At 58.3% G+C, this 25,498-nt stretch overlaps 3 protein-coding genes across 3 annotated transcripts; all 3 read left to right on the forward strand.

Annotated features, from left to right (window-relative positions):
• The first annotated feature begins 3,952 nt into the window (after positions 1-3,952).
• LOC141977596 (protein NKG7-like) lies at positions 3,953-6,562 on the forward strand. Its single transcript, XM_074939118.1, has 5 exons — positions 3,953-3,994; positions 4,948-5,164; positions 5,611-5,757; positions 6,011-6,145; positions 6,502-6,562. The coding sequence occupies exons 2-5, from the start codon at positions 4,990-4,992 to the stop codon at positions 6,552-6,554; spliced, it is 510 nt and encodes a 169-aa protein (XP_074795219.1). The 5' UTR covers positions 3,953-3,994; positions 4,948-4,989; the 3' UTR covers positions 6,555-6,562.
• A 950-nt stretch (positions 6,563-7,512) lies between these two features.
• On the forward strand, positions 7,513-8,886 carry LOC141977547 (lens fiber membrane intrinsic protein-like). Its single transcript, XM_074939066.1, has 4 exons — positions 7,513-7,690; positions 8,217-8,366; positions 8,598-8,717; positions 8,810-8,886. Exons 1-4 carry the CDS (start codon positions 7,513-7,515, stop codon positions 8,884-8,886), a joined length of 525 nt encoding a protein of 174 aa, XP_074795167.1.
• An 866-nt stretch (positions 8,887-9,752) lies between these two features.
• Positions 9,753-23,333, forward strand: LOC141977000 (electron transfer flavoprotein subunit beta-like). The gene is made up of 5 exons (XM_074938200.1): positions 9,753-9,824; positions 19,395-19,457; positions 19,766-19,924; positions 21,357-21,538; positions 23,199-23,333. Exons 1-4 carry the CDS (start codon positions 9,768-9,770, stop codon positions 21,525-21,527), a joined length of 450 nt encoding a protein of 149 aa, XP_074794301.1. The 5' UTR covers positions 9,753-9,767; the 3' UTR covers positions 21,528-21,538; positions 23,199-23,333.
• Positions 23,334-25,498: the final 2,165 nt, after the last annotated feature.

A 25,498-nucleotide genomic window follows, 5' to 3' on the forward strand; every position in this document is an offset into this window, starting at 1 on the left:
GGGCCCGGTTCCCCCTCCGTGGCCAGGTCTGAGGCCGCAGCCTCTCTGAGCCGTGCCCCTCGGCGCTCCCTCCCCACCCGAGTAGGGTCTCGCGCCTCCAGTGCGGTACCCTCCCCAGGGTCAGGTCGCAGTGCCCCTCGCCGGCTCTGGCTACGGGTCACAACCAGGGCGGTCTGGGGGTCGCTTGGCCAGTCCTCTAGGTCTCCCCCCATCAAAACTTCAGTGGGCAAATGGTGGTGTACCCCCACATCCTTGGGGCCCTCCTTGGTCCCCCATTTCAGGTGTACCCTTGCCACGGGCACCTTAAATGGGGTCCCCCCCACCTCCGTCAGGGTCAGGTAGGTGTTGGGCACCACCCGATCTGGGGCCACCACCTCGGGCCGGGCCAGCGTCACCTCCGCGCCCGTATCCCAGTATCCATTGACCTTCCTCCCATCCACCTCCAGGGGAACAAGGCACTCTCTCCGGAGGGACAGCCCCGCACCCACCCTGTAAACCGAGCACCCTGAGTCCAGAGCCTCCAGCCCTCTGGCGGGGCTGGCTGGGGGTATTCTTCCCTCCTGAGCAGGTGGCAAACTGGTAGCCCCCCTTTCCTGGGTCGCCTGCCCCTCGTCCAGCTGAGTCCCTACCCAGTTAACCCTGGGTAGGTTGGGTCTGCTCAGTTTGTCCCTGAGCCCGGGGCACTGGGCCCGTACGTGGCCTCTCTGGCCACAGTGATAGCAGCTCAGGTCACGTTGGTCCCCTCGAACGGGTCGGAGGGGCCCGACACCAGGCGTTCCCCTTTGGAGGGGGTTCTCCCTATTTCCCCGCTGGGAGGCCCCATGGTGACTCTCTCTCTGCATCGGGGGGGGCCTGTTCTTTTGGGACTCCTCCCGGCTACCCCCTGACCGACTGTTCACAAACTCGTCGGCCAGCTGCCCTGCATGCTGGGGGTTCGCGAGCTTTTTGTCCACCAGCCACAGCCTCAGGTCGGAAGGGCACTGTTCATACAGCTGCTCCAGTACAAACAGGTCAAGCAGGTCCTCTTTAGTTTGGGCCCCCGCTGTCCACTTGCGGGCATATCCCTGCATCCTGTTGACCAGTTGTAGGTAGGTGACCTCAGGCGTTTTACGCTGACTCCGGAACCTTCTCCGGTACATCTCGGGGGTCAGCCCAAACTCACGGAGCAGGGCCTGTTTGAACAGTTCATAGTCCCCTGCCTCTGCCCCTGTCATCCGGCTGTAGACCTCCACAGCTTTGGGGTCCAGTAAGGGGGTGAGGAACTGGAGCCTGTCTGCAGGGTCAACCCTGTGCAGCTCGCAGGCATTCTCAAAGGCCGTCAGGAAGCTATCTATGTCCTCCCCCTCCTTCCGCTGGGCCAGGAAGCACTTATCAAAGCTCCTTGCAGTCTTGGGTCCCCCCTCACTCACCGCAGCCGGGGCCCCACTGCTCCTCAGCCTGGCCAGCTCCAGTTCATGCTGTCTTTGTTTCTCCTTCTCCTGCTGCTCATGTTGACGTTCCCTCTCCTTCTCCTGACGCTCCCTCTCCTTCTCCTGACGTTCCCTCTCCTTCTCCTGACGTTCCCTCTCCTTCTCCTCCTGCTCATGTTGACGTTGTTTCTCCTCATGTTGACGTTGTTTTTCATGATCCTCCAGCTCCCTCATTTTCCTCTCCCTCTCCCATTCCAGCCGCATCCGCTCCAGGGATGGGGAGCTCCGCTGGGAGGATCCCCTGCTGGCTGCTGGGGTCAGGGGGCCCTCGGTATTCGCTGGGCTTCCCACAACCCCTCCCCCAGGCATAGGTAGGAAGGGTCTCGGGGTGTCCTGGGCAGCAGTCTGACCCCTCCCAGCCTGGTCAGGCCCCAGGGCCCACGCTGCGTCCGCCGGGCGGCTTCCCTCAGGGACAGGGATCGGGTCATCCAAGCGATCCCTCTCCTCCAACTGGGCAATCAGCTGTTCCTTGGTGGACCTCCCGACGCGCAGCCCCCTCTGCCTGCACAGCTCCACCAGGTCGCTCTTAAGGCGTTTAGCGTACATCTCCCGGCTGGCCACTTGCAGGCCGGGCAGCTGTCCACGGTTTCCAGGAAAAGCCCCTAGTGTGCCAGTCCTTCTTGAGGTCACCACCTCTTTGCCAGGGTCGAGCTGCAGACTCCTCCGCCCCTGGGACCGCTCGCTGCAATCCCCCGGGGGACCCTGTTACTGCAAAAGTCCTTCTCTCTGGTGACACACTCCCAGGGGTTAACCGCCCCCTGAAACCGTCTCTCTCTGAATCTTCAGCACGCCTGGTCCCCGTCAATCCCCCTTCGTTTTACTGTTCCCCAGTCACTTACTGCAGGAAGCGCCGTTCACGGGGTGCAGTAGATCCCACCGCTGCCACCAGTTGTCACGGAGTGTGGGGGAGTCCAGGCCCTGCACCCCTCTTCCTGGGATTCACTGAGACTCTCAGCCAGCCAGTAAAACAGAAGGTTTATTGGACAACAGGAACACAGTCCAAAACAGAGCTTGTGGGGACACCCAGGACCCCTCAGTGAAGTCCTTCTGGGGGAGCAGGGAGCTTAGACCCCAGCCCTGGGGTTCCCTGTGTTCCTCCACCCAGCCCCAAACTGAAACTAAACCCACCCAGCAGGTTCCCTGCTGCAGCCTCCATCCACATTCCTGGGCAGAGGTGTCACCTCCCCCTCCCCCTCCTGGCTCAGGTGACAGGCTCTCAGGTCTCCCGTCCCCAGGGCACATTCCCAGGTCAACACTCCCCCCTCCCTGCTGCGTCACATCGTCACACCTGTCTCCTTCGCTTTGGCAATTTTCTCACCCTCCCCACCTTGGAAACGTGTATTAGCCACAGAACAGCAGCGGCGGCTCCGGCTGGTGTCACCCAAACACCCCCCAGGAGACCCCACTCCCTGCCCAGGGAGAGAACCCAGGAGTCCTGGCTGCCAGCCCGGAAGCAGCCATCATCCCATTGAAGCCAGAGTGGGGGGGTGGGTGGGGATTTCTTGTCCCCTTGTAACTGTCGAGTCACTGAGCTGTTTCTGCGAAGCCCCCCCAAGAACCACAGAGACAGGAAGCCGGGGGAGGCAGCCGGGTGCAGAGAGAGAAACAGCTCAGAGAGCCAGAGAGAGAAAGGGGGGGGGGTGTGAGGATGGACAGATGGGTATGGGGGGGGGATAGGTTGATAAAGGGGGTGTCTGGAGAAGGATAGATATGGGGTACTCAGGGATGGATGGATGGGGTACAAAGGGATCAGGGTACACAGGGATGGATTGATGGGGGTACACAGGGATCAGGGTACACAGGGATGGTTAGAGGGATGGATGGGGGTTCACAGGGATCGGGGTAGATGGGGATGGATGAATGGGGGTACACAGGGATCGGGGTACACAGGGATGGTTGGAGGGATGGATGGGGCACACAGGGATCGGGATACACAGGGATGGTTGGAGGGATGGATGGGGTACACAGGGATCGGGGTATACGGGGATGGATGGATGGGGTACACAGAGATCGGGGTACACAGGGATGGTTGGAGGGATGGATGGGGTACACGGGGATGGATGGATGGGGTACACAGGGATCAGGGTACACGGGGATGGTTGGAGGGATGGATGGGGGTACACAGGGATCGGGGTACACCGGGATGGTTGGAGGGATGGATGGGGTACACAGGGATCAGGGTACACGGGGATGGATGGATGGGGGTACACAGGGATGGTTGGAGGGATGGATGGGGTACACAGGGATCGGGGTACACCGGGATGATTGGAGGGATGGATGGGGTACACAGAGATCAGGGTACACAGGGATGGATGGATGGGGGTACACAGGGATGGATGGGGTACACAGGGATCGGGGTACACAGAGATGGACACATACTGCCTCCTCGGACACTCACTCTCCTCCCCCAAGCCCCACAAGTTGCTTCCTGCTACATAGCCCCGCCCCCGTGACCCCACCCGCCGGGGAGGGACAGCCAGGACGTGGGTGCAGCCGCACAGACCGTGCAGGGGGCACCCAGGAAGGTAAGAACACATCACGCTCTGCTCCCCCCAACCCCTGCCATCAGCTACGCTCTGAGACCCTCTACACTACAGACGCCTGCAACCATTAGACCCCGCTCCCCTCCCAGAGCCAGGGAGAGGACCCAGGATCCTGGCTCCCAGCCCCCTGCTCTAACCACTAGACCCAACTCCCCTCCCAGAGCTGGGGACACAACCCAGGAGTCCTGTGGGTCGTATTGTGGGTCCCCAGTAGCAGAGAGGGGCTGCGGGGGGGAGTCCATGGGGTGGCCATCCAGGGGCAATGTGAGGAAGGGAGATGAGGAGCCAGATACTGGGCTGGGGGGTCCATGGGGCTGAGCCGGGGCAGCAGGGAGGGGGCGGAGTGGGATACCAGGCTAGGAGGGTCCATGGAGCTGATCTGGGGCAGGAGGGAGTGGGCGGGATACCAGGCTAAGAGGGTCCATGGGGCTGATCCCCAGGGTGGGGGCCGCGAGCTGGCTGAGGGGGGCTGGGTTTGCGTGGGACCCAGGCTGATGGGAAGGTGTAAGAACAGCTCGGGGAAGTGGCTGGGGTGTGAAAATCAGTTGCAGAGAGCAGCAGCTACGCTAACCACTAGAGAACACTCCTCCCTGCCCCCACCGGGGCTAGCGAGAGACCCAGGCGTCCTGGTTTCCAGCCCCCCTCGCTCCCTCTAGCTACTAGGCCTCACTCCCCTCCCAGAGCCAGGGAGAGAACCCAGGAGTCCTGGCTTCCAGCCTCCCTCCCTCTAACCACTGGCCCTCACTCCCCTCCCAGAGCTGGGGATAGAAACCAGGAGTCCTGGCTCCCAGCCCCCCCACTGCAGCAGTTTGACTCAGCGGGGCCCAGCTGGGATGCTGGGCTGGGGAGGTGGGGAAGGGGCTATGACAGCAAACGGGCAGGGGGTGTCCCCCGACGCCAGGGCTCATGCTCCCAGCTCGGGGTTCCTCTTGCAGGTCCGGTAGCCAGGACTCTGCCCGGTGGCCGGCTCGCGGGAGATGCAGGCCTGCAGCGTGGGGAGCTGCCTCCTGGCCACGCTCAGCCTGGTGCTGCTCTGCGTGGCTCTGTCCACCGACTACTGGCTCGTGGCCTATGGCCCCAGGGGCACGTCCCACAGCGGGCTCTGGCAGCAGTGCGTGGCCAACGTGTGCAGCAGCCCAGACCGCATCACTGGTGAGGAGACGGCCGGGGCTGGGATGCCGCCCCGTCTGGGGTGTGGCGTGGGGGGCTGGTTTTCCAGGGGCCTCTCACCCAGCGCTGGGATGCGGCCACCTCTGGGGTGTGGCACGGCGGGTGTTTATATGGGATCCCAGGCCTGGCGCTGAGACATGGCCATCACTGGGGTCGGGAGTGGGGCTGGTTTTCCAGGGGTCCCTCACCCAGCTCTGGGATCCGTCCCCCTCTGGGCTGGGTGGGGGGTGGCTGGTAACAAAAGGACCCCTCACTGGGCGCTGAGATGTGGCCCCTCTGGAATGGGGTTTGGGGGCTGATGATACAGGGGCCCCTTGCCCAATCCTGGAGCGTACACAGGCAGCTCCGCAGATGCCCCTCACTCCCGACCCGCAGCCCCCCGCGCTCCACCCCCCTCATTAACCCTTCATGTCCCTGCCCCCCCACAGGGTATATACAAGCCACACGGGCCTTCCTGATCCTGGCCACGCTGGCCACCGCCGCGTCCGTCCTGTTCCTCCTGGTCTCCCTCACGTCCTGCGTCCACAGCCCTGTGAGCACCGACCTCCTGGCTGCCATCACTGGCTTTGCGGCTGGTAGGATCCGGGCTCGGGGCCTGTCCCCTGGAGGGGGGGGTTGGCCCGGGGGGGGGGGCAGGGAATGGGGCACGGGACCTGTCCCCTCTAGGGGGTGCCAGCTCCCATCCGGCCCCAGGGCGGGGGACTGGCTGGCTCAGGGGGTCTGATCTGGCCCCATTGGGGGAACGGGGGCTGTCTCAGGGGGTCCGATCTGGCCCCATGGGGTGGGGAGACCGGCCGGCTCGGGGGCTCTAACCTCTCCCCCCCGCAGGCAGCTGCACCCTTATTGCCATGGGGGTGTTCAGCGGTGAATCGTGGCACAAGAACCAGGACAGGATGATCCAGCTGACCTTCGAATGGTCCTTCTACCTGGGCTGGGCCGCCCTGCCGCTGCTGGGCCTGGGCGGTGAGCGCCGGGCCGGGGAGGGGGCGCTGTGGGGAGCGGGGTGCTAGGGGGCGTGGTGGGAGGGGGCGCCCTGGGAAGCCAGGGCAGGGTGCAGGGGGGAGAGGCCAGGGGATGGGCTGCTGTGGGGAGCGGGCCAGGAAGCTATGGGGGAGCAGGCGGCGGGGAAACTGGGATAGTGGGGAGCGGGGGTGCCGTGTTGGGGGGAGGAGGCTGGGGGGCTGCAGGGAGGGGATGCTGCGCAGGGCGAGGGGAGGAAATCGGGGGAGGGGGCGGCACTGTGAGGGCAGGGCGCTGTGGGGCAGGGGGTACTGGAGGGGGCTGGGGGGCTGTCTCCAATCTCCCCCATCTCCCCCCAGGTGCCTTCGCCCTTGTGGCCCACAAGCGCCACTCGGGGTATGAGAGTGTGTGACCGGAGCCCCGGAGAGATGGGGGACTGGATGGACCCCCCAAAAGGCCGCTGCTGTCCCCTGCTGGAACGGAGCCGGCAGCCCTAGAGGGGAAAGGCCCCGTGCCCCATTCCCTGCCCCAGCCAGTCCCCGCGCGCTGCCGTGGGGCTGGAGGGCAGCCGGCGCCCCCCGAGGCTCCCGTCTGTTGTTTTAGGGTCTGTTTTTCCTCAGGCCTTTTCCTGCTTTGAAATAAATGGTACCTCTGCATCCAAACCCCGTCTCCCCCCAGTTACGGGCCCCACAGCGGGGATCGGGCCGGGTGGGCCCCAGGGCTGATCGGGGGGCAGCCTGGAGCATGGTGGTTCCAGAATCTTGGGGTTACCATGGGAGTCAAGACATGAATAGAGCCAGGGGAGGGGGAGCCTGGCTCTTTGGCTCTAACCACTAGGACAGACCCCGAGGGATACCTGGCCAGTGCCCAGCGGTGGGGAGTCCCGGGGGTTAACCCCGCCAATGCCCAGCGGCAGGGAGTCCCGGGGGTTAACCCCCTCAATGCCCAGTGGCAGGGAGTCCCGGGGGTTAACCCTGCAAATGCCCAGCGGCAGGGCGTCCTGGGGGTCAACCTCGCCAATGTCCAGCAGCAGGGAGTCCTGGGGGTTAACCCCGCCAATGCCCCGTGGTGGGCAGTCCTGGGGGTTAACCCCGCCAATGCCCAGCGGCAGGGAGTCCTGGGGGTTAACCCCGCCAATGCCCAGTGGCGGGCAGTCCTGGGGGTTAACCCCGCCAATGCCCGGTGGTGGGCAGTCCTGGGGGTTAACCCCGCAAATGCCCAGCGGCAGGGAATCCTGGGGGTTAACCCCACCAATGCCCCATGGTGGGCAGTCCTGGGGGTTAACCCCGCCAATGCCCAGCGGCAGGGAGTCCTGGGGGTTAACCCGACAGGTTTTTCAGCGTTTCTGTGCCTGGTTTCCCCTGTCTATGATGGGCTCCAGGCTGGGGGCGGCCGGGCTCTGTTTCTCCTGCGTGGCGACCGTCCTGCTGGCGGTATCCGCTGCCACCGAGTCCTGGCTCCGGCTCTGGGTCCTGGGCATTGTCATTCACCGGGGTCTGTGGAGGGAGTGTCAGCTGGGGGCCTGCACCCCACTCCAGGGCCAGCGAGGTAGGGACATCGGGTTAACCCTGCTCTTCTCCAGTGGCAGGGAGTCCCACTGGTTAAACATTCTCTTATCCAGCGGCATGGAGTCCCACAGGTTAACCCAGCTCTTACTTAGTGGCAGGCAGTGACATGGCTTAACCCTGCCAATTTAAGGCCCAGTGGTGGGGAGTCCCGCATGCTCCATCATCAGGGAGTAGCTGCATGGGGAAACTGACTGAAGGAAGAGTGGGGGGCTCAGCTCTACCCCCGAGGAGCAAGCCCTGTGTTCGGGGGGGAGGCAGCTCCCCCTTTTCCTCCCCACTTTGCTGCTGTCAATGCCCCGTGCATGGAGTGTTGGGGCCATCCACCGGCCACATGGGGACACAGCCGGGCATGGGGAATAGTCCTGGGGGCTGGGTCGAACACGGACCAGGTGCTGTGGGACCCCAGGGCAGGAGTTGGGGGGGACCCCAGGGTGTGCAGACAGGTGGGGGTGACAGGGTGAGCTCTCACTGACCACCCCCCCATTTCTGATCTCCCCCGCCCCCAGCGTATGTGGGAGTATCACGGGGCTGCCTGGTTTTGGCCTTCGTGGCCGGGTACCTCTCCGTGCTGTGTGGGGCCCTGGCGCTCGCCCCCCGCCCGGCCCCCAAGAGACTCGACTGGGCCCGGGGGGCTGCTGCTCTCTGCTTCCTCACAGGTAAGGGGAACCCCCCAAATCCCTCTCCTGCTCTCTGACCCCCAAACTGCCTCCCCACTTCCCAGCCCTCCTGACCCCCAACCTCTTTCTACCCCCCCACCCCACCCTCTGACCCCTAACTCCTCCGCTGCCCCAACCCCTCCTTCCCCGCCATCTGACCCCCCCCAATTCCTCCAGTTCCCCCCACCTTGACTTCCCACCCCCCAGTTCTCCCCATCTTGTGTCTCGCAGGCACCTTGGCCGTGGTGGCTCTGGGCTGTTTCATGGGCGGATCGGCCGGGGAAGCTGGTGGCAGCTGGGCCTGGTCGCTGGCTGTGGGCTGGGCAGCGGTGCCCGTGGCCGGGTTGGCAGGTGAGCGCCCATGGGCCCGGGGGGGCGAGGTTTGGGGGGCACACGGAGGAGAAGCGTCTTTCAGCCACGCTGACCCCCCCGATCTGTTCCAGGCACCTGCCACTGCCAGGCTCGGCGGAGGGAGCGACGCTGGCACAGCGGCCCGCGAGGATCGCCCGGCTCGGCGTGATGCCCCCCAAGGCGCTGGGTCCCCCCGTCTGGCCCCCCAAGCGGAGCTATTAAACCCCGTCTGCCGGCCAGAGGCGCCCCGCGGGACTCGGACCGACTCGGCGCCTCTGGTGGTGGGATGCAGCCACGTCTGGGGCGGGGCAGCTGGGGAACAGCCGCATAGAACGGGCACGGGGGGGTCGATTGCCCGGCGCTGGGGTGAACCCCGGGGGCAGCAAACGGACCCGGCAGCGCCCGGGGGGGCAGGAACCCGGGGGGGGGGAGGAGCAAACAGCCCGGACGCCTGGGTTCCCTCCCGAGGGGGCGGGGCTCCAGGGCTCAGGCAGGGTCCCGCCCCGTCAATCTTCAGCAGGGGGCGGCAGAGGCCAGTTCCTCGTGAGTGGCCGCTGGCGGCTGCGTCACGCCGCGCGGCCCGTAGCGTCACGGGGCCAGGCAGCCATTGAGCGGCTGGGGCCCATGCTGCACGCCGATTGGCCGGTGGGTTGAGGCCCGCCCACGGGGCACGGTGATTGGTTTCGTAAGAGGCACTGCCCCCTTCGTGATTGGTCAGAAGTTTAAGGTCCGGTCTGGACGCCGCGATTGGCTGTTTCCCGAACCTTTGAACGTTCTGATTGGTCGGGTTCGATCCATTCCTCCAATGATAGCGCGGATTGGATTCTTTCTCCTGATTGGACCATGGCGCGGCCTGGCTGCGACTGGCTGAACGCCCCACATGCTGCGTTCCCATTGGCCGAACCTGAGGTCGCGCCTACGATTGGGTCTCTGGGCGGCCCGCCCCTCAGCCTATTGGGCGCAGTTGTCCAGCCCCGCCCCGGCCCAATACCCCGCTCCCTGATTGGCTCAGATCCCAAAAGGGGGCGTGGCCAGACGCGGAGCGGGGCAATGGCGGCGTTGCGGGCGCTGGTTGGGGTGAAGCGGATCATAGACTATGCCGTGAAGGTGGGCGGGGCTCGGACGCCTGGGTCCCTGTCTCGGGGGCGGCGCTCGGACGCCTGGGTCCCTGTCTCGGCCCCTGTCTCGGGGGCGGGGTCGCTCGGACGCCTGGGTCCCTCCTTCGGCCCCTGTCTCGGGGGCGGGGGCGCTCGGACGCCTGGGTCCGCGCGGTGACGCTCTGCCCCCCAGGTGCGGGTGCGGCCGGGCGGCGGGGTGGTGACGGACGGGGTGAAACACTCCATGAACCCCTTCTGCGAGATCACGCTGGAGGAGGCCGTGCAAACGTCAACATGGTTTCTGTAAAGGGAGATCAGGTCTTAGTAATCTATTAGAGTTCTTTGGGGGGGTCAACAAACGTGGACAAGGGGGATCCAGTGGACACAGTGTACTTAGATTTCTAGAAAGCCTTTGACAAGGTCCCTCCCCAAAGGCTCTTATGTAAATTAAAGTGTCATGGACTGAAGGTAAAAAATCCATTGCAATCGACATACTACACTGGCGAGGGTGAGAGACTGTGCCACACACACTCAAAGAAACTGAGGACCCACCTGATCAGCATCCTGTACAGCAGACAGGAGAAGATCAAGAAGGAGCTCTCAAAACTGGAGTGTCTCATACAAAACCAACCTTCCACACACACTTCCACGTGGCCGGACTTTACAAAAAGGAGACAAGCCATTTACAACGCAGACGTCACTTCTCTATAGGGGAAAAAGGACAGTAAACTATCTAAACTCCTACATGCCACAGGGAGCTACAACAGTGGTACCCTCAACTCATTTAACGATATTGTTAATCTATCCAACCACACGCTTAGCCTGGCAGAAGAGTCTGTCCTATCTCAGGGACTCTCTCTCTGCCCCACCACCCCCACGAACATGATACAGTTCTGCGGTGATCTGGAAGCCTACTTTCATCGTCTCCGATGAACAGCATCACTTGCCCCATAACCTCAGCCGTACAGAACGCAACGCCATCCAGAGCCTCAGAAACAACTCTGACGTTATAATCAAAGGGCCTGACAAAGGAGGTGCTGTCGTCATAATGAACAGGTCGGATTAGGAACAGGAGGCTGCCAGGCAACTCTCCCACACCACGTTCTACAGGCCACTAGCCTCTGACCCCACTGAGGGTTAGCAAAAGAAACTACACCATCTGCTGAAGAAACTCCCTGCTATAGCCCAGAAACAAATCTACATGGACACACCCCTAGAGCCCCGACCAGGAGTATTCTATCTGCTACCCAAGATCCATAAACCTGGAAACCCTGGACGCCCCATCATGTCAGGCATCGGCACCCTGACAGCAGGATTGTCTGGCTGTGTAGACTCCCTCCTCAGGCCCTACGCTACCAGCACTCCCAGCTATCTTCGAGTCACCCTCAACTTCCTGAGGAAACTACAATGCGTTGGCTGCAAAGAGTCCTGTGGCACCTTATAGACTATCAGACGTATTGGAGCACAAGCTTTTGTGGGTGAATCCCGACTTCGTCAGATGCATGTCATTGCATTGGTGATCTTCCTGAAAACACCATCCTGGCCACCATGGATGTAGAAGCTCTTTATACCAATATTCCACATGAGGATGGACTACAAGCTGTCAAGAACAGTATCCCTGATGAGGCCACAGCACACCTGGTGGCTTTGTGACTTTGTCCGCACCCACAACCATTTCAGATTTGGGGACAACTTGTACCTTCAAGTCAGCGGCACTGCTATGGGTACCCGCATGGCCCCACAGGATGCCAACATTTTTATGGCTGACCTAGGACAACGCTTCCTCAGCTCTCGTCCCCTAACGCCCCTCCTCTACTTGCGCTACATTGATGACATCTTCATCATCTGGACCCACGGGAAGGAGGCCCTTGAAGAATTCCACCTGGATTTCAACAATTTCCACCCCATCATCAACCTCAGCCTGGACCAGTCCACACAAGAGATCCACTTCCTGGACACTACAGTGCAAATAAGGGATGGTCACATAAACACCACCCTATACCAGAAAACTCCGTCCCGCTATACTTACCTACATGCCTCCAGCTTCCATCCAGGACACATCACACGATCCATTGTCTACAGCCAAGCCCTAAGATACAACCGAATTGTCTCCAATCCCTCAGACAGAGACCAATACCTATGAGATCTTTATCAAGCATTCTTAAAACTACAACACCCACCTGGAGAAGTGAGGAAACAGATTGACAGAGCAAGATGGGTATCCAGAAATCACCTACTACAGGACAGGCCCAACAAGAAAAATAACAGAACACCACTGGCCAGCACGTACAGCCCCCAGCTAAAACCTCTCCAGCACATTATCAACGATCTACAACCTATCCTGGAAAACGATCCCTCACTCTCACAGACCTTGGGAGACAGGCCAGTCCCTGCTTACGGACAGCCCCCCAACCTGAAGCAAATACTCACCAGCAACTACACACCACAGAAACATCAACCCAAGAACCAATCCCTGTAGCAAACCTCGTTGCCTACTCTGTCCCCATCTCTACTCTGGCAACACCATCAGAGGACCCAACCACATCAGCCACACCGTCAGAGGCTCATTCACCTGCACATCTACCAATGTGATATGCCATCCTGTGCCAGGAATGCCCCTCTGCCACTTACATTGGCCCAAACCGGACAGTCCCTACGTAAAAGAATAAATGGACACAAATTGGACGTCAGGAATGGTAACATACAAAAGCCGGTAGGAGAACACTTCGGTCTTCCTGGACATTCGATAACAGATTTGAAAGTAACTCTACTTGAACAAAAAAACGTCAGAAACAGAGTTCAAAGAGAAACAGCAGAACTAAAATTCATTTGCAAACTTAACACCATTAATTTGGGCTTGAATAGGGGCTGGGGGTGGCTGGCTTATTACAAAAGCAGCTTTGCCTCTCCTGGAATCGGCACCTCCTCATCTGTTACTGGGAGTGGACGACATCCACCCAGATCGAATTGGCCCTGTCAGCACTGGTTCTCCACTTGTGAGGTAACTCCCTTCCCTTCATGTGTCAGTATATTTATGTCTGCATCTGTAATTTTCACTCCATGCATCTGAAGAAGCGGGTTTTTCCCACGAAAGTTTATGCTCAAATAAATCTTTAAGGTGCCACTGGACTCCTTGTTGTTTTAGTGGATACAGACTAACATGGCTACCCCCGATACATGGGATAAGAGAGAAGATCCTTTCATGGATTGAGAACTGGTTTAAAAGACAGGGAACAAAGGGTAGGAATAAATGGTAAATTTTCAGAATGGAGAGGGGTAACTAGTGGTGTTCCCCAAGGGTCAGTCCTAGGACCAGTCCTATTCAACTAATTCATAAATGATCTGGAGAATGGAGTAAACAGTGTGGTGGCAAAGTTTGCAGACGATACTAAACTGTTCAAGATAGTTAAGACCAAAGCAGACTGTGAAGAACTTCAAAAAGCTCTCACCCGTTGCCACACTATCAGAGGCTCGTTCACCTGCACATCTACCAATGTGATCTATGCCATCATGTGCCAGCAATGCCCCTCTGCTTTGTACATTGGTCAAACTGGACAGTCTCTACGTTAAAGAATAAATGGACACAAATCAGACGTCAAGAATTATAACATTCAAAAACCAGTTGGAGAACACTTCAATCTCTTTGGTCACTCGATTACAGAGCTAAAAGTGGCAATTCTTCAACAAAAAAACTTCAAAAACAGACTCCAACGAGAGACTGCTGAATTGGAATTAATTTGCAAACTGGATACAATTAACTTAGGCCTGAATAGAGACTGGGAGTGGTTGAGTCATTATACAAAGTAAAACTATTTCCCCTTGTTTATTTCTTCCCCCCCCTCCCCCCACTGTTCCTCAGCCGCTCTTGTTAACTCCTGGAAATGTGCTGGAAATGGCCCATCTTGATTATCACTTCAAAAGGTTTTCTCTCTCTCCCCCCACCCCACTCCCCTACGGGTAACAGCTCATCTTAAGTGGTCACTCTCCTTATAGTATGCGTGTTAAACACCCATTTTTTCATGTTCTGTGTGTATATAAATTTACTCAGTTATTTTCCATTGAATGCATCCGATGAAGTGAGCTGTAGCTCACGAAAGCTTATGCTCAAATAAATTGGTTAGTCTCTAAGGTGCCACAAGTCCTCCTGTTCTTTTCACCAAACTAAGTGATTGGGCAACAAAATGGCAAATGAAATTTAATGTGGATAAATATAAAGTAATGCACATTGGGAAAAATAACCCCAACTACACATACAGTATGATGGGGGCTAATTTAGCTACAACTAATCAGGAGAAAGATCTTGGAGTCATTGTGGCTGATTAAGAAAAAGCAGAAAGCATACAGGGAGTGGAAGAAGGGAGGGATCAGCAAGGAAATCTACCTTATTGAGGTCAGAACATGTAGGGATAAAGTGAGACAGGCTAAAAGTCAAGTAGAGTTGGACCTTGCAAAGGGAATTAAAACCAATAGTAAAAGGTTCGATAGTCATATAAATAAGAAGAAAACAAAGAAAGAAGAATCATAGAATCATAGAATATCAGGGTTGGAAGGGACCCCAGAAGGTCATCTAGTCCAACCCCCTGCTCGAAGCAGGACCAATTCCCAGTTAAATCATCCCAGCCAGGGCTTTGTCAAGCCTGACCTTAAAAACCTCTAAGGAAGGAGATTCTACCACCTCCCTAGGTAACGCATTCCAGTGTTTCACCACCCTCTTAGTGAAAAAGTTTTTCCTAATATCCAATCTAAACCTCCCCCATTGCAACTTGAGACCATTACTCCTCGTTCTGTCATCTGCTACCATTGAGAACAGTCTAGAGCCATCCTCTTTGGAATCCCCTTTCAGGTAGTTGAAAGCAGCTATCAAATCCCCCCTCATTCTTCTCTTCTGCAGACTAAACAATCCCAGCTCCCTCAGCCTCTCCTCATAAGTCATGTGCTCTAGACCCCTAATCATTTTTGTTGCCCTTCGCTGGACTCTCTCCAATTTATCCACATCCTTCTTGTAGTGTGGGGCCCAAAACTGGACACAGTACTCCAGATGAGGCCTCACCAGTGTCGAATAGAGGGGAACGATCACGTCCCTCGATCTGCTCGCTATGCCCCTACTTATACATCCCAAAATGCCATTGGCCTTCTTGGCAACAAGGGCACACTGCTGACTCATATCCAGCTTCTCGTCCACTGTAACCCCTAGGTCCTTTTCCGCAGAAGTGCTGCCTAGCCATTCGGTCCCTAGTCTGTAGCGGTGCATGGGATTCTTCCATCCTAAGTGCAGGACCCTGCACTTATCCTTCTTGAACCTCATCAGATTTCTTTTGGCCCAATCCTCCAATTTGTCTAGGTCCTTCTGTATCCTATCCCTCCCCTCCAGCGTATCTACCACTCCTCCCAGTTTAGTATCATCCGCAAATTTGCTGAGAATGCAATCCACACCATCCTCCAGATCATTTATGAAGATATTGAACAAAACCGGCCCCAGGACCGACCCCTGGGGCACTCCACTTGACACCGGCTGCCAACTAGACATGGAGCCGTTGATCACTACCCGTTGAGCCCGATAATCTAGCCAGCTTTCTACCCACCTTATAGTGCATTCATCCAGCCCATACTTCCTTAACTTGCTGACAAGAATACTGTGGGAGACCGTGTCAAAAGCTTTGCTAAAGTCAAGAAACAATACATCCACTGCTTTCCCTTCATCCACAGAACCAGTAATCTCATCATAAAAGGCGATTAGATTAGTCAGGCATGACCTTCCCTTGGTGAGTCCATGCTGACTGTTCCTGATCACTTTCCTCTCATGTAAGTGCTTCAGGATTGATTCTTTGAGGACCTGCTCCATGATTTTTCCAGGGACTGAGGTGAGGCTGACTGGCCGGTAGTTCCCAGGATCCTCCTTCTTCCCTTTTTTAAAGATTGGCACTACATTAGCCTTTTTCCAGTCATCCGGGACTTCCCCCGTTCGCCACGAGTTTTCAAAGATAATGGCCAAGGGCTCTGCAATCACAGCCGCCAATTCCTTCAGCACTCTCGGATGCAACTCGTCCGGCCCCATGGACTTGTGCACGTCCAGCTTTTCTAAATAGTCCCTAACCACCTCTATCTCCACAGAGGGCTGACCATCTCTTCCCCATTTTGTGATGCCCAGCGCAGCAGTCTGGGAGCTGACCTTGTTAGTGAAAACAGAGGCAAAAAAAGCATTGAGTACATTAGCTTTTTCCACATCCTCTGTCACTAGGTTGCCTCCCTCATTCAGTAAGGGGCCCACTTTCCTTGGCTTTCTTCTTGTTGCCAACATACCTGAAGAAACCCTTCTTGTTACTCTTGACATCTCTTGCTAGCTGCAGCTCCAGGTGCGATTTGGCCCTCCTGATATCTTTCCTACATGCCCAAGCAATATTTTTCTACTCTTCCCTGGTCATATGTCCAACCTTCCACTTCTTGTAAGCTTCTTTTTTATGTTTAAGAACCGCTAGGATTTCACCATTAAGCCAAGCTGGTCGCCTGCCATATTTACTATTTACTAGAAGTGGGACTGCTAAACACAGGATGGAGTGGAGGTCAAGGATAATCTAGGCATGGCCCAATATCTAAACAAATACTTTGCCTCAGTCTTTAATCAGACTAAAGAGGATCTTAGGGATAATGGTAGCATGACAAATGGGAATGAGGATATGGAGGTAGACATTACCATATTTGAGGTAGAAGCGAAACTCAAACAGCTTAATGGGACTAAATCAGGGGGCCCAGATAATCTTCATCCAAGAATATTAAATTGGCACATGAAATTGCAAGCCCATTAGCAAGAATTTTTAATGAATCTGTAAACTCAGGGGTTGTACCGTATGATTGGAGAATTGCTAACATAGTTCCTGTTTTTAAGGAAGGGAAAAAAAGTGATCCGGGTAATTATAGGCCTGTTAGTTTGACATCTGTAGTATGCAAGGTCTTGGAAAAAATTTTGAAGGAGAAGGTAGTTAAGGACATTGAAGTCAATGGTAAATGGGACAAAATACAACATGGTTTTACAAAAGGTAGATCGTGCCAAACCAACCTGATCTCCTTCTTTGAGAAAGTAATGGATTTTTTAGACAAAGGAAACGCAGTGGATCTAATTTACCTAGATTTCAGTAAGGCGTTTGATACCGTGCCACATGGGGAATTATTAGTTAAATTGGATAAGATGGGGATCAATATGAACATTGAAAGGTGGATAAGGAATTGGTTAAAGGGGAGACTACAACGGGTCCTACTGAAAGGTTAACTGTCAGGCTGGAGGGAGGTTACCAGTGGAGTTCCTCAAGGATCAGTTTTGGGACCAATCTTATTTAATCTTTTTATTACTGACCTCAGCACAAAAAGTGGGAGTGTGCTAATAAAGTTTGCAGATGATACAAAGCTGGGAGGTATTGCCGATTTAGAGAAGGACAGGAGGATCTGGATGACCTTGTAAACTGGAGTAATAGTAATAGGATGAAATTTAATAGTGAGAAGTGTAAGGTCATGCATTTAGGGATTAATAACAAGAATTTTAGTTATAAGCTAGGGATGCATCAATTAGAAGTAACGGAGGAGGAAAAGGACCTTGGAGTATTGGTTGATCACAGGATGACAATGAGCCGCCAATGTGATATGGCCGTGAAAAAAGCTAATGCGGTCTTGGGATGCATCAGGAGAGGTATTTCCAGTAGCGATAAGGAGGTTTTAGTACCGTTATACAAGGCACTAGTGAGACCTCACCTGGAATACTGGGTGCAGTTCTGGTCTCCCATGTTTAAGAAGGATGAATTCAAACTGGAACAGGTACAGAGAAGGGCTACTAGGATGATCCGAGGAATGGAAAACTCGTCTTATGAAAGGAGACTCAAGGAGCTTGGCTTGTTTAGCCTAACTAAAAGAAGGTTGAGGGGAGATAAGATTGCTCTCTATAAATATATCAGAGGGATAAATACCGGAGAGGGAGAGGAATTATTTAAGCTCAGTACCAATGTGGACACAAGAACAAATGGATATAAACTGGCCACCAGGAAATTTAGACTAGAAATTAGACGAAGGTTTCTAACCATCAGAGGAGTGAAGTTTTGGAATAGCCTTCCAAGGGAAGCAGTGGGGGCAAAAAATCTATCTGGCTTTAAGATTAAACTCGATAAGTTTATGGAGAAGATGGTATGATGGGATAACATGGTTTTGGTAATTAAATATTCATGGTAAATAGGCCCAATGGCCTGTGATGGGATATTAGATGGCGTGGGATCCGAGTTATCCAGGAAAGAATTTTCTGTAGTATCTGGCTGATGAATCTTGCCCATATGCTCAGGGTTTAGCTGATCACCATATTTGGGGTCGGGAAGGAATTTTCCTCCAGGGCCGATTGGAAGAGGCCCTGGAGGTTTTTCGCCTTCCTCTGTAGCATGGGGCACGGGTCACTTGCTGGAGGATTCTCTCTCTGCTTCTTGAAGTCTTTAAACTACGATTTGAGGACTTCAACAGCACAGATATAGGTGTGAGGTTTTTTGCAGGAGTGGTGGGTGAGATTCTGTGGCCTGCGTTGTGCAGGATGTCAGACTAGATGATCATAATGGTCCCTTCTGACCTAAATATCTATGAATCTATGGCTAGTTCTCTGGAGACGTCCATACAGTGTGCAGCGGCCGTCAAAAAAGCAAACAGGAAGTTAGGAATCATTGACAAGGGATAGAGAATAAGACGGAGAATATCTTATGGCCCTTCTGTAAATCCATGGCCCGCCCACATCTTGAGTACTGTGTACAGATGCGGTCTCCTCATCTCAACGACGATATACTGGCATTAGAAAAGGTTCAGAGAAGAGCAACTAAAATGATTAGGGGTTTGGAACAGGTCCCATATGAGGAAAGATGAAAGAGGCGAGGACTTTTCAGCTTGGAAAAGAGGAGACTAAGGGGGGATATGATAGAGGTCTCTAAAATCAAGAGTGGTGTAGAGAAAGTGAATAAGGAAAAGTTATTTACTTGTTCCCAGAATATAAGAACTAGGGGCCATCAAATGAAATCAATGGGCAGCAGGTTTAAAACAAATAAAAGGAAGATCTTCTTCACATAGCGCACAGTCAACCTGTGGAACTCCTTGCCTGAGGAGGTTGTGAAGGCGAGGACTATAAGAGGGTTTAAAAGACAACTGGATAAATTCATGGAGGCTAAGTCCATTACTGGCTATTAGCCAGGATGGGTAAGGAATGGTGTCCCTAGCCTCTGTTTGTCAGAGGGTGGAGATGGATGGCAGGGGAGAGATCACTTGATCAGTACCTGTTAGGTTCACTCACTTCAGGGCACCTGGCATTGGCCACTGTCGGTAGAGAGGACACTGGGCTGGATGGATCTTTGGTCTGACCCAATATGGCCATTCTTATGTTATGTTCTCCCCGCTCAGCCCCATGGGCCCATCTGCCCCAGTATCCTGCCTCCTCCCTGCTCAGTCCCACAGGCCCATCCACCCTGGTATCTCACCTGCTGTGCCATCCCGGCTTGTGACACTGCTCCCTGCGGTGGTGGGAAGGGGCCCAAGGGCCCGTCCAGGGTGTGACTCTTTTTCTCCTTCCCAGGCGATCGACGACGACTGCAACCAGACAGGGCAGATGACGGCTGCGCTGCTGGACTGGCCCCAGGTGCCTGCCCCCATGGGGGGAGGGGGGACAGTGTCCCAGCAGCAGGGGGCTCTGGAAGCTGGGGTGGGGGTGGGGGCTCCTGGCAGCAGGGAGCTCTGGAAGCTGGGGTGGGGGGTCCCAGCAGCAGGGGGCTCTGGAAGCTGTGGGGGGAAATGTGGGGTCCCAGTAGCTGGGGGCCCTGGAAGCTGCGGGGGCGGGGGGTCCTGGCAGTGTAGGATTGTAAGGGCTGGGGGCGAAGGATGCTGGGCGGGTGGGGGGGGATCCTGTGTTTGGGGCACTAACACCCACCTCCTCCCCGTGCCCTGCAGGGGACCTTCGCCTCCGCGCTGACACTGGAGGGGGAGCAGCTGACGGTGGAGCGGGAGGTGGACGGGGGGCTGGAGAGCATCCGGCTCAGGCTGCCGGCCGTGGTGACGGCCGACCTGCGCCTCAACGAGCCCCATTACGCCACCCTGCCCAACATCATGGTGAGGGGAGGCCGCTTCTGGGGTGGGACGGGGGGCTGGTTATATGGGGACCCTTCCCCTGGCACGGAGATGCAGCCACTTCTGGGGCGCAACAGCCGGGTAACTGTGACAGGATCCCTGGGGTACAACCTGGAAATAGGTTATGGCTGAGCCTCCTTTCACTCTCCGGCCTGGGCTCTCTCTCAACGCTTCGCTAGTGACAAGCCCCAAACCCCTCCGCGCCCTGGCGCCCGCCACCCAGCTAAGTTGCGGGAATGCTCCCAGAGCCGCTCACCCAGGGCAAGGCCCCGCCTGGCCCCCCACAGCTGTACCCTCCCCGCCCTGGGTGGCCACCTGGCCCGTGTAAGTTCGTTACCCATCTGGCCCCTCCCTCGATGCGGCAAGGACACGCACCAGCCTTTGCAAACCGAGCTGCAGTTTCCCGAGCGCCCCGTTTGAGGGACAAACCCCTGAGAGCTGGACGGTACAGGACTGTAAGCTGTCGCCGTCAAAGGGCAGAGAGCAAAGAAACGGGAAGCTAAAGGCCCAATGTCCATCTGACACCGTCTCACCCTGGGCAGGGTTGAGATCTGCCACTTTCTCACCCCGCTGCGTGTTCCCGGCCGTAACGCGCCGGTTTCCCTCCGAGACCAGGGCCAGGCTCCTTGGTTGAAGTTGTCTCTTCCCCATGCCCTGGGTGCTGCCAGCGTCCCCGTGTCCCCCGCAGACGCGGGCCCAGACGCGGCCTGAGCAGTCCCCCGGTGGGGTCGTGTCCACCTGAGCCATGGGGTGGATCCATCCCCATTGAGCTAAATCCCTTGACTGCAGCTCCCCGGCTGAGCAGGGGTCGGTGAGCGGCCTCCTGGGTGGGGGTCCTGTGTGTGTCACCAGCGTGTTTCACGCCGCAAAATCCCATAACCCCCGTACCCTGGGTGTTTGGGGGGGGTTGGACAGAACAGCGGGTTTCAGCAGGTCGGACGATACCGTACCCGGCCCGCTCCATGTGGAACCTCCCAGCCACGCTTGAGCAGTGAATACGGGGGTCAGCAGGGGCCATTCGGAGGTGCAGCGTGTCACCGGGACAGCCACACGACACCAGACCACAATATCGGAGTTAGCTGAACCGGAAATGTCAGGAACTGGATCCTGATGGGACTCCTGGGTTCTATCCCCGGGTCTGGGAGGGGAGTTGGGGGGCAGCTGGGAGCCAGGACTCCTGGGTTCTATCCCCAGCCCTGGATGGGGGATGGGATCTAGTGGCTAGAGCACAGGTGATTCTGTGCGTGGCTCTCTCAGGGGAGTTTGGTCTAGTGGCTAGAGCAGGGGGGGCTGGGAGCCAGGACTCCTGGGTTCCATGCCCGGCGCTTTCAGGGGAGTTTGGTCTAGTGGCTAGAGTGCGGGGTGGGGGCTGGGAGCCAGGACTCCTGGGTTCCATGCCTGGCTCTCTCCCCAGAAAGCCAAGAAGAAGAAGATAGAGGTGCTGAAGGCGTCGGACCTGGGGGTCGATCTCTCCTCCCGGCTGGCCATGCAGCGTGTGGAAGAGCCGCCCCAGCGCCAGGCCGGCATCAAGGTGGAAACCGTGGATGACCTCGTGGGCAAGCTGAAGGAGGGGGGCCTGATCTGAGCCCCCGGCCGGTGAGTGCAGCCCCGGCAGGGCTGGGCATGGGTGGGGGCGCTCTCCCTTTGCAGATACCTTCAGTCCTGGCTCCCAGCCTCCCCTGCTCTAACTACTAGTCCCAACTCCCCTCCCAGAGCTGAGGAGAGAACCCAGGAGTCCTGGCTGCCAGCCTGGAAGCAGCCATCATCCCATTGAAGTCAAAGTGGGGGGGTGGGTGGGGATTTCTTGTCCCTTTGTAACTGGCGAGTCACTGAGCTGTTTCTGCGAAGCCCCCCCAAGAACCACAGAGACAGGAAGCGGGGGGAGGCGGCCAGGTGCAGAGAGAGAAACAGCTCAGAGAGCCAGCAAGAGAAAGGGTGGGGTGTGGGAATGGACAGACGGGTACGGGGGGGGGGGGGGATAGGTTGATAAAGGGGGTGTCTGGGGAAGGATAGATACGGGGTACACAGGGATGGATGGATGGGGTACAAAGGGATCAAGGTACACAGGGATGGATGGGGGTACACAGGGATCGGGGTACACGAGGATGGATGGGGTACACAGGGATCAGGGTACACCTGGATCGGGGTACGCAGGGATGGACACATACTGCCTCCTTGGACACTCACTCTCCTCACCCAGCCCCACAAGTTGCTTCCTGCTACATATCAGCCCCGCCCCTGTGACCCCACCCGCTGGGGAGGGACAGCGAGGACATGGGTGCAGCCGCACAGACTGTGCAGAGGGCACCCAGGAAGGTAAGGACACATCACGCTCTGCTCCCCCCAACCCCTGCCATCAGCTACGCTCTGAGACCCTCTACACTACAGACTCCTGCAACCATTAGACCCCGCTCCCCTCCCAGAGCCAGGGAGAGGACCCAGGAGTCCTGGCTCCCAGCCCCCTGCTCTAACCACTAGACCCAACTCCCCTCCCAGAGCTGGGGACACAACCCAGGAGTCCTGTGGGTCGTGTTGTGGGTTCCCAGTAGCGGAGAGGGGCTGGGGGGGAGAGTCCATGTGATGGCCATCCAGGGGCAATGTGAGGAAGGGGGATGAGAGCCAGATGCTGGGCTAGGGGGGTCCATGGGGCTGAGCCGGGGCAACAGGGAGGGGGCAGAGTGAGATACCAGGCTAGGAGGGTCCATGGGGCTGATCTGGGGAGGGGGCGGGATACCAGGCTAAGAGGGTCCATGGGGCTGATCCCCAGGGCGGGGGCCGCGAGCTGGCTGAGGGGGGCTGGGTTTGCGTGGGACCCAGGCTGACGGGAAGGTGTAACAACAGCTCGGGGAAGTGGCTGGGATGTGAAAAGCAGTTGCAGAGAGCAGCAGCTACACTGACCACTAGAGAACACTCCTCCCTGCCCCCACCGGGGCTAGAGAGAGACCCAGGCATCCTGGTTTCCAGCCCCCCTCACTCCCTCTAGCTGCTAGGCCTCACTCCAGAGCCAGGGAGAGAACCCAGGAGTCCTGGCTTCCAGCCTCCCTCCCTCTAACCACTGGCCCCCACTCCCCTCCCAGAGCTGGGGATAGAACCCAGGAGTCCTGGCTCCCAGCCCCCCCACTGCAGCAGTTTGACTCAGCGGGGCCCAGCTGGGATGCTGGGCTGGGGAGGTGGGGAAGGGGCTATGACAGCAAACGGGCAGGGGGTGTCCCCCGACGCCAGGGCTCATGCTCCCAGCTCGGGGTTCCTCTTGCAGGTCCGGTAGCCAGGACTCTGCCCGGTGGCCGGCTCGCGGGAGATGCAGGCCTGCAGCGTGGGGAGCTGCCTCCTGGCCACGCTCAGCCTGGTGCTGCTCTGCGTGGCTCTGTCCACCGACTACTGGCTTGTGGCATATGGCGGCGGGGTCACGTCCCACAGCGGGCTCTGGCAGCAGTGCCTGGCCGACGTGTGCAGGAGCCCAGACCGCATCACTGGTGAGGAGACGGCCGGGGCTGGGATGTGGCCCCCTCTGGGGTGTGGCGTGGGGGGCTGGTTTTCCAGGGGCCTCTCACCCAGCTCTGGGATGCGTCCCCCTCTGGGCTGGGGCGGGGTGGCTGGTTACAAAGGACCCCTGACTGGGCGCTGAGATGTGGCCCCTCTGGGATGGGGTTTGGGGGCTGGTTATACAGGGGCCCCTTGCCCAACCCTGGAGCGTACACAGACAGCTCTGCCGATGCCCCTCACTCCCGACCCGCAGCCCGCCGCTCTCCACCCCCCTCGTTAACCCTTCGTGTCCCTGCCCCCCCCTCCCCCCCAGGGTATATACAAGCCACACGGGCCTTCCTGATCCTGGCCACGCTGGGCACCGCCGCGTCCGTCCTGTTCCTCCTGGTCTCCCTCATGTCCTGCGTCCACAGCCCTGTGAGCACCGACCTCCTGGCTGCCATCACTGGCTTCGCCGCCGGTAGGGACCGGGCTCGGGGCCTGTCCCCTGGGGGGGGTTGGCCCGGGGGGGGGCAGGGAATGGGGCATGGGACCTGTCCCCTCTAGGGGGCGCCAGCTCCCATCCGGCCCCAGGGCAGGGGACTGGCTGGCTCAGGGGTCTGATCTGGCCCCATTGGGGGAAGGGGGGCTGTCTCAGGGGGTCCGATCTGGCCCCATGGGGGGAGACCGGCCGGCTCGGGGGCTCTAACCCCTCCCCCCCCCCACAGGCAGCTGCACCCTCATTGCCATGGGGGTGTTCAGCGGTGAATCGTGGCACAAGAACCAGGACAGGATGATCCAGCTGACCTTCGAATGGTCCTTCTACCTGGGCTGGGCCGCCCTGCCGCTGCTGGGCCTGGGCGGTGAGCGCCGGGCCGGGGAGGGGGCGCTGTGGGGAGCGGGGTGCTAGGGGGCGTGGTGGGAGGGGGCGCCCTGGGAAGCCAGGGCAGGGTGCAGGGGGGAGAGGCCAGGGGATGGGGTGCTGTGGGGAGCGGGGCAGGGAGCCATGGCAGGGCAGGGCGCTGGGGGGAGAGGCCAGGGGATGGGGTGCTGTGGGGAGCGGGGCAGGAAGCCATGGGGGAGCAGGCGGTGGGGGAAACTGGGGTGGTGGGGGGCAGGGGTGCCGTGTTGGGGGGAGGAGGCTGGGGGGCTGCAGGGAGGGGATGCTGCGCAGGGCAAGGGGAGGAAATCGGGGGAGGGGGCGGCACTGTGAGGGCAGGGCGCTGTGGGGCAGGGGGTACTGGAGGGGGCTGGGGGGCTGTCTGCCATCTCCCCCATCTCCCCCCAGGTGCCTTCGCCCTTGTGGCCCACAAGCGCCACTCGGGGCACGAGAGTGTGTGACCAGAGCCCTGGAGATATGGGGGGACTGGATGGACCCCCCAAAAGGCCGCTGCTGTCCCCTGCTGGAACGGAGCCGGCAGCCCTAGAGGGGAAAGGCCCCGTGCCCCATTCCCTGCCCCAGCCAGTCCCCGCCCGCTGCCGTGGGGCTGGAGGGCAGCCGGCGCCCCCCGAGGCTCCCGTCCGTTGTTTTATGGTCTGTTTTTCCTCGGGCCTTTTCCTGCTTTGAAATAAATTGTACCTCTGCATCCAAACCCCGTCTCCCCCCAGTTACTGGCCCCACAGCAGGGATCGGGCCGGGTGGGCTGGAGCATGGGGGTTCCAGAATCTTGGGGTTACCATGGGAGTCAAGACATGAACAGAGCCAGGGGAGGGGGAGCCTGGCTCTTTGGCTCTAACCATTAGGACAGACCCCGAGGGATACCTGGCCAGTGCCCAGTGGCGGGGAGTCCCGGGGGTTAACCCCGCCAATGTCCAGCGGCAGGGAGTCCCGGGGGTTAACCCCGCCAGTGCCCCGTGGTGGGCAGTCCTGGGGGTTAAGCCCGCCAGTGCCCAGTGGTGGGCAGTCCTGGGGGTTAAGCCCGCCAGTGCCCAGTGGTGGGCAGTCCTGGGGGTTAACCCGACAGGTTTTTCAGCGTTTCTGTGCCTGGTCTCCCCTGTCTATGATGGGCTCCAAGCTGGGGGCGGCCGGGCTCTGTTTCTCCTGCGTGGCGACCGTCCTGCTGGCGGTATCCGCTGCAACCGAGTCCTGGCTCC

The sequence above is a fragment of the Natator depressus genome, chromosome 24 (assembly GCF_965152275.1).
Source record: "Natator depressus isolate rNatDep1 chromosome 24, rNatDep2.hap1, whole genome shotgun sequence".
Lineage (NCBI taxonomy): Eukaryota > Metazoa > Chordata > Testudines > Cheloniidae > Natator > Natator depressus.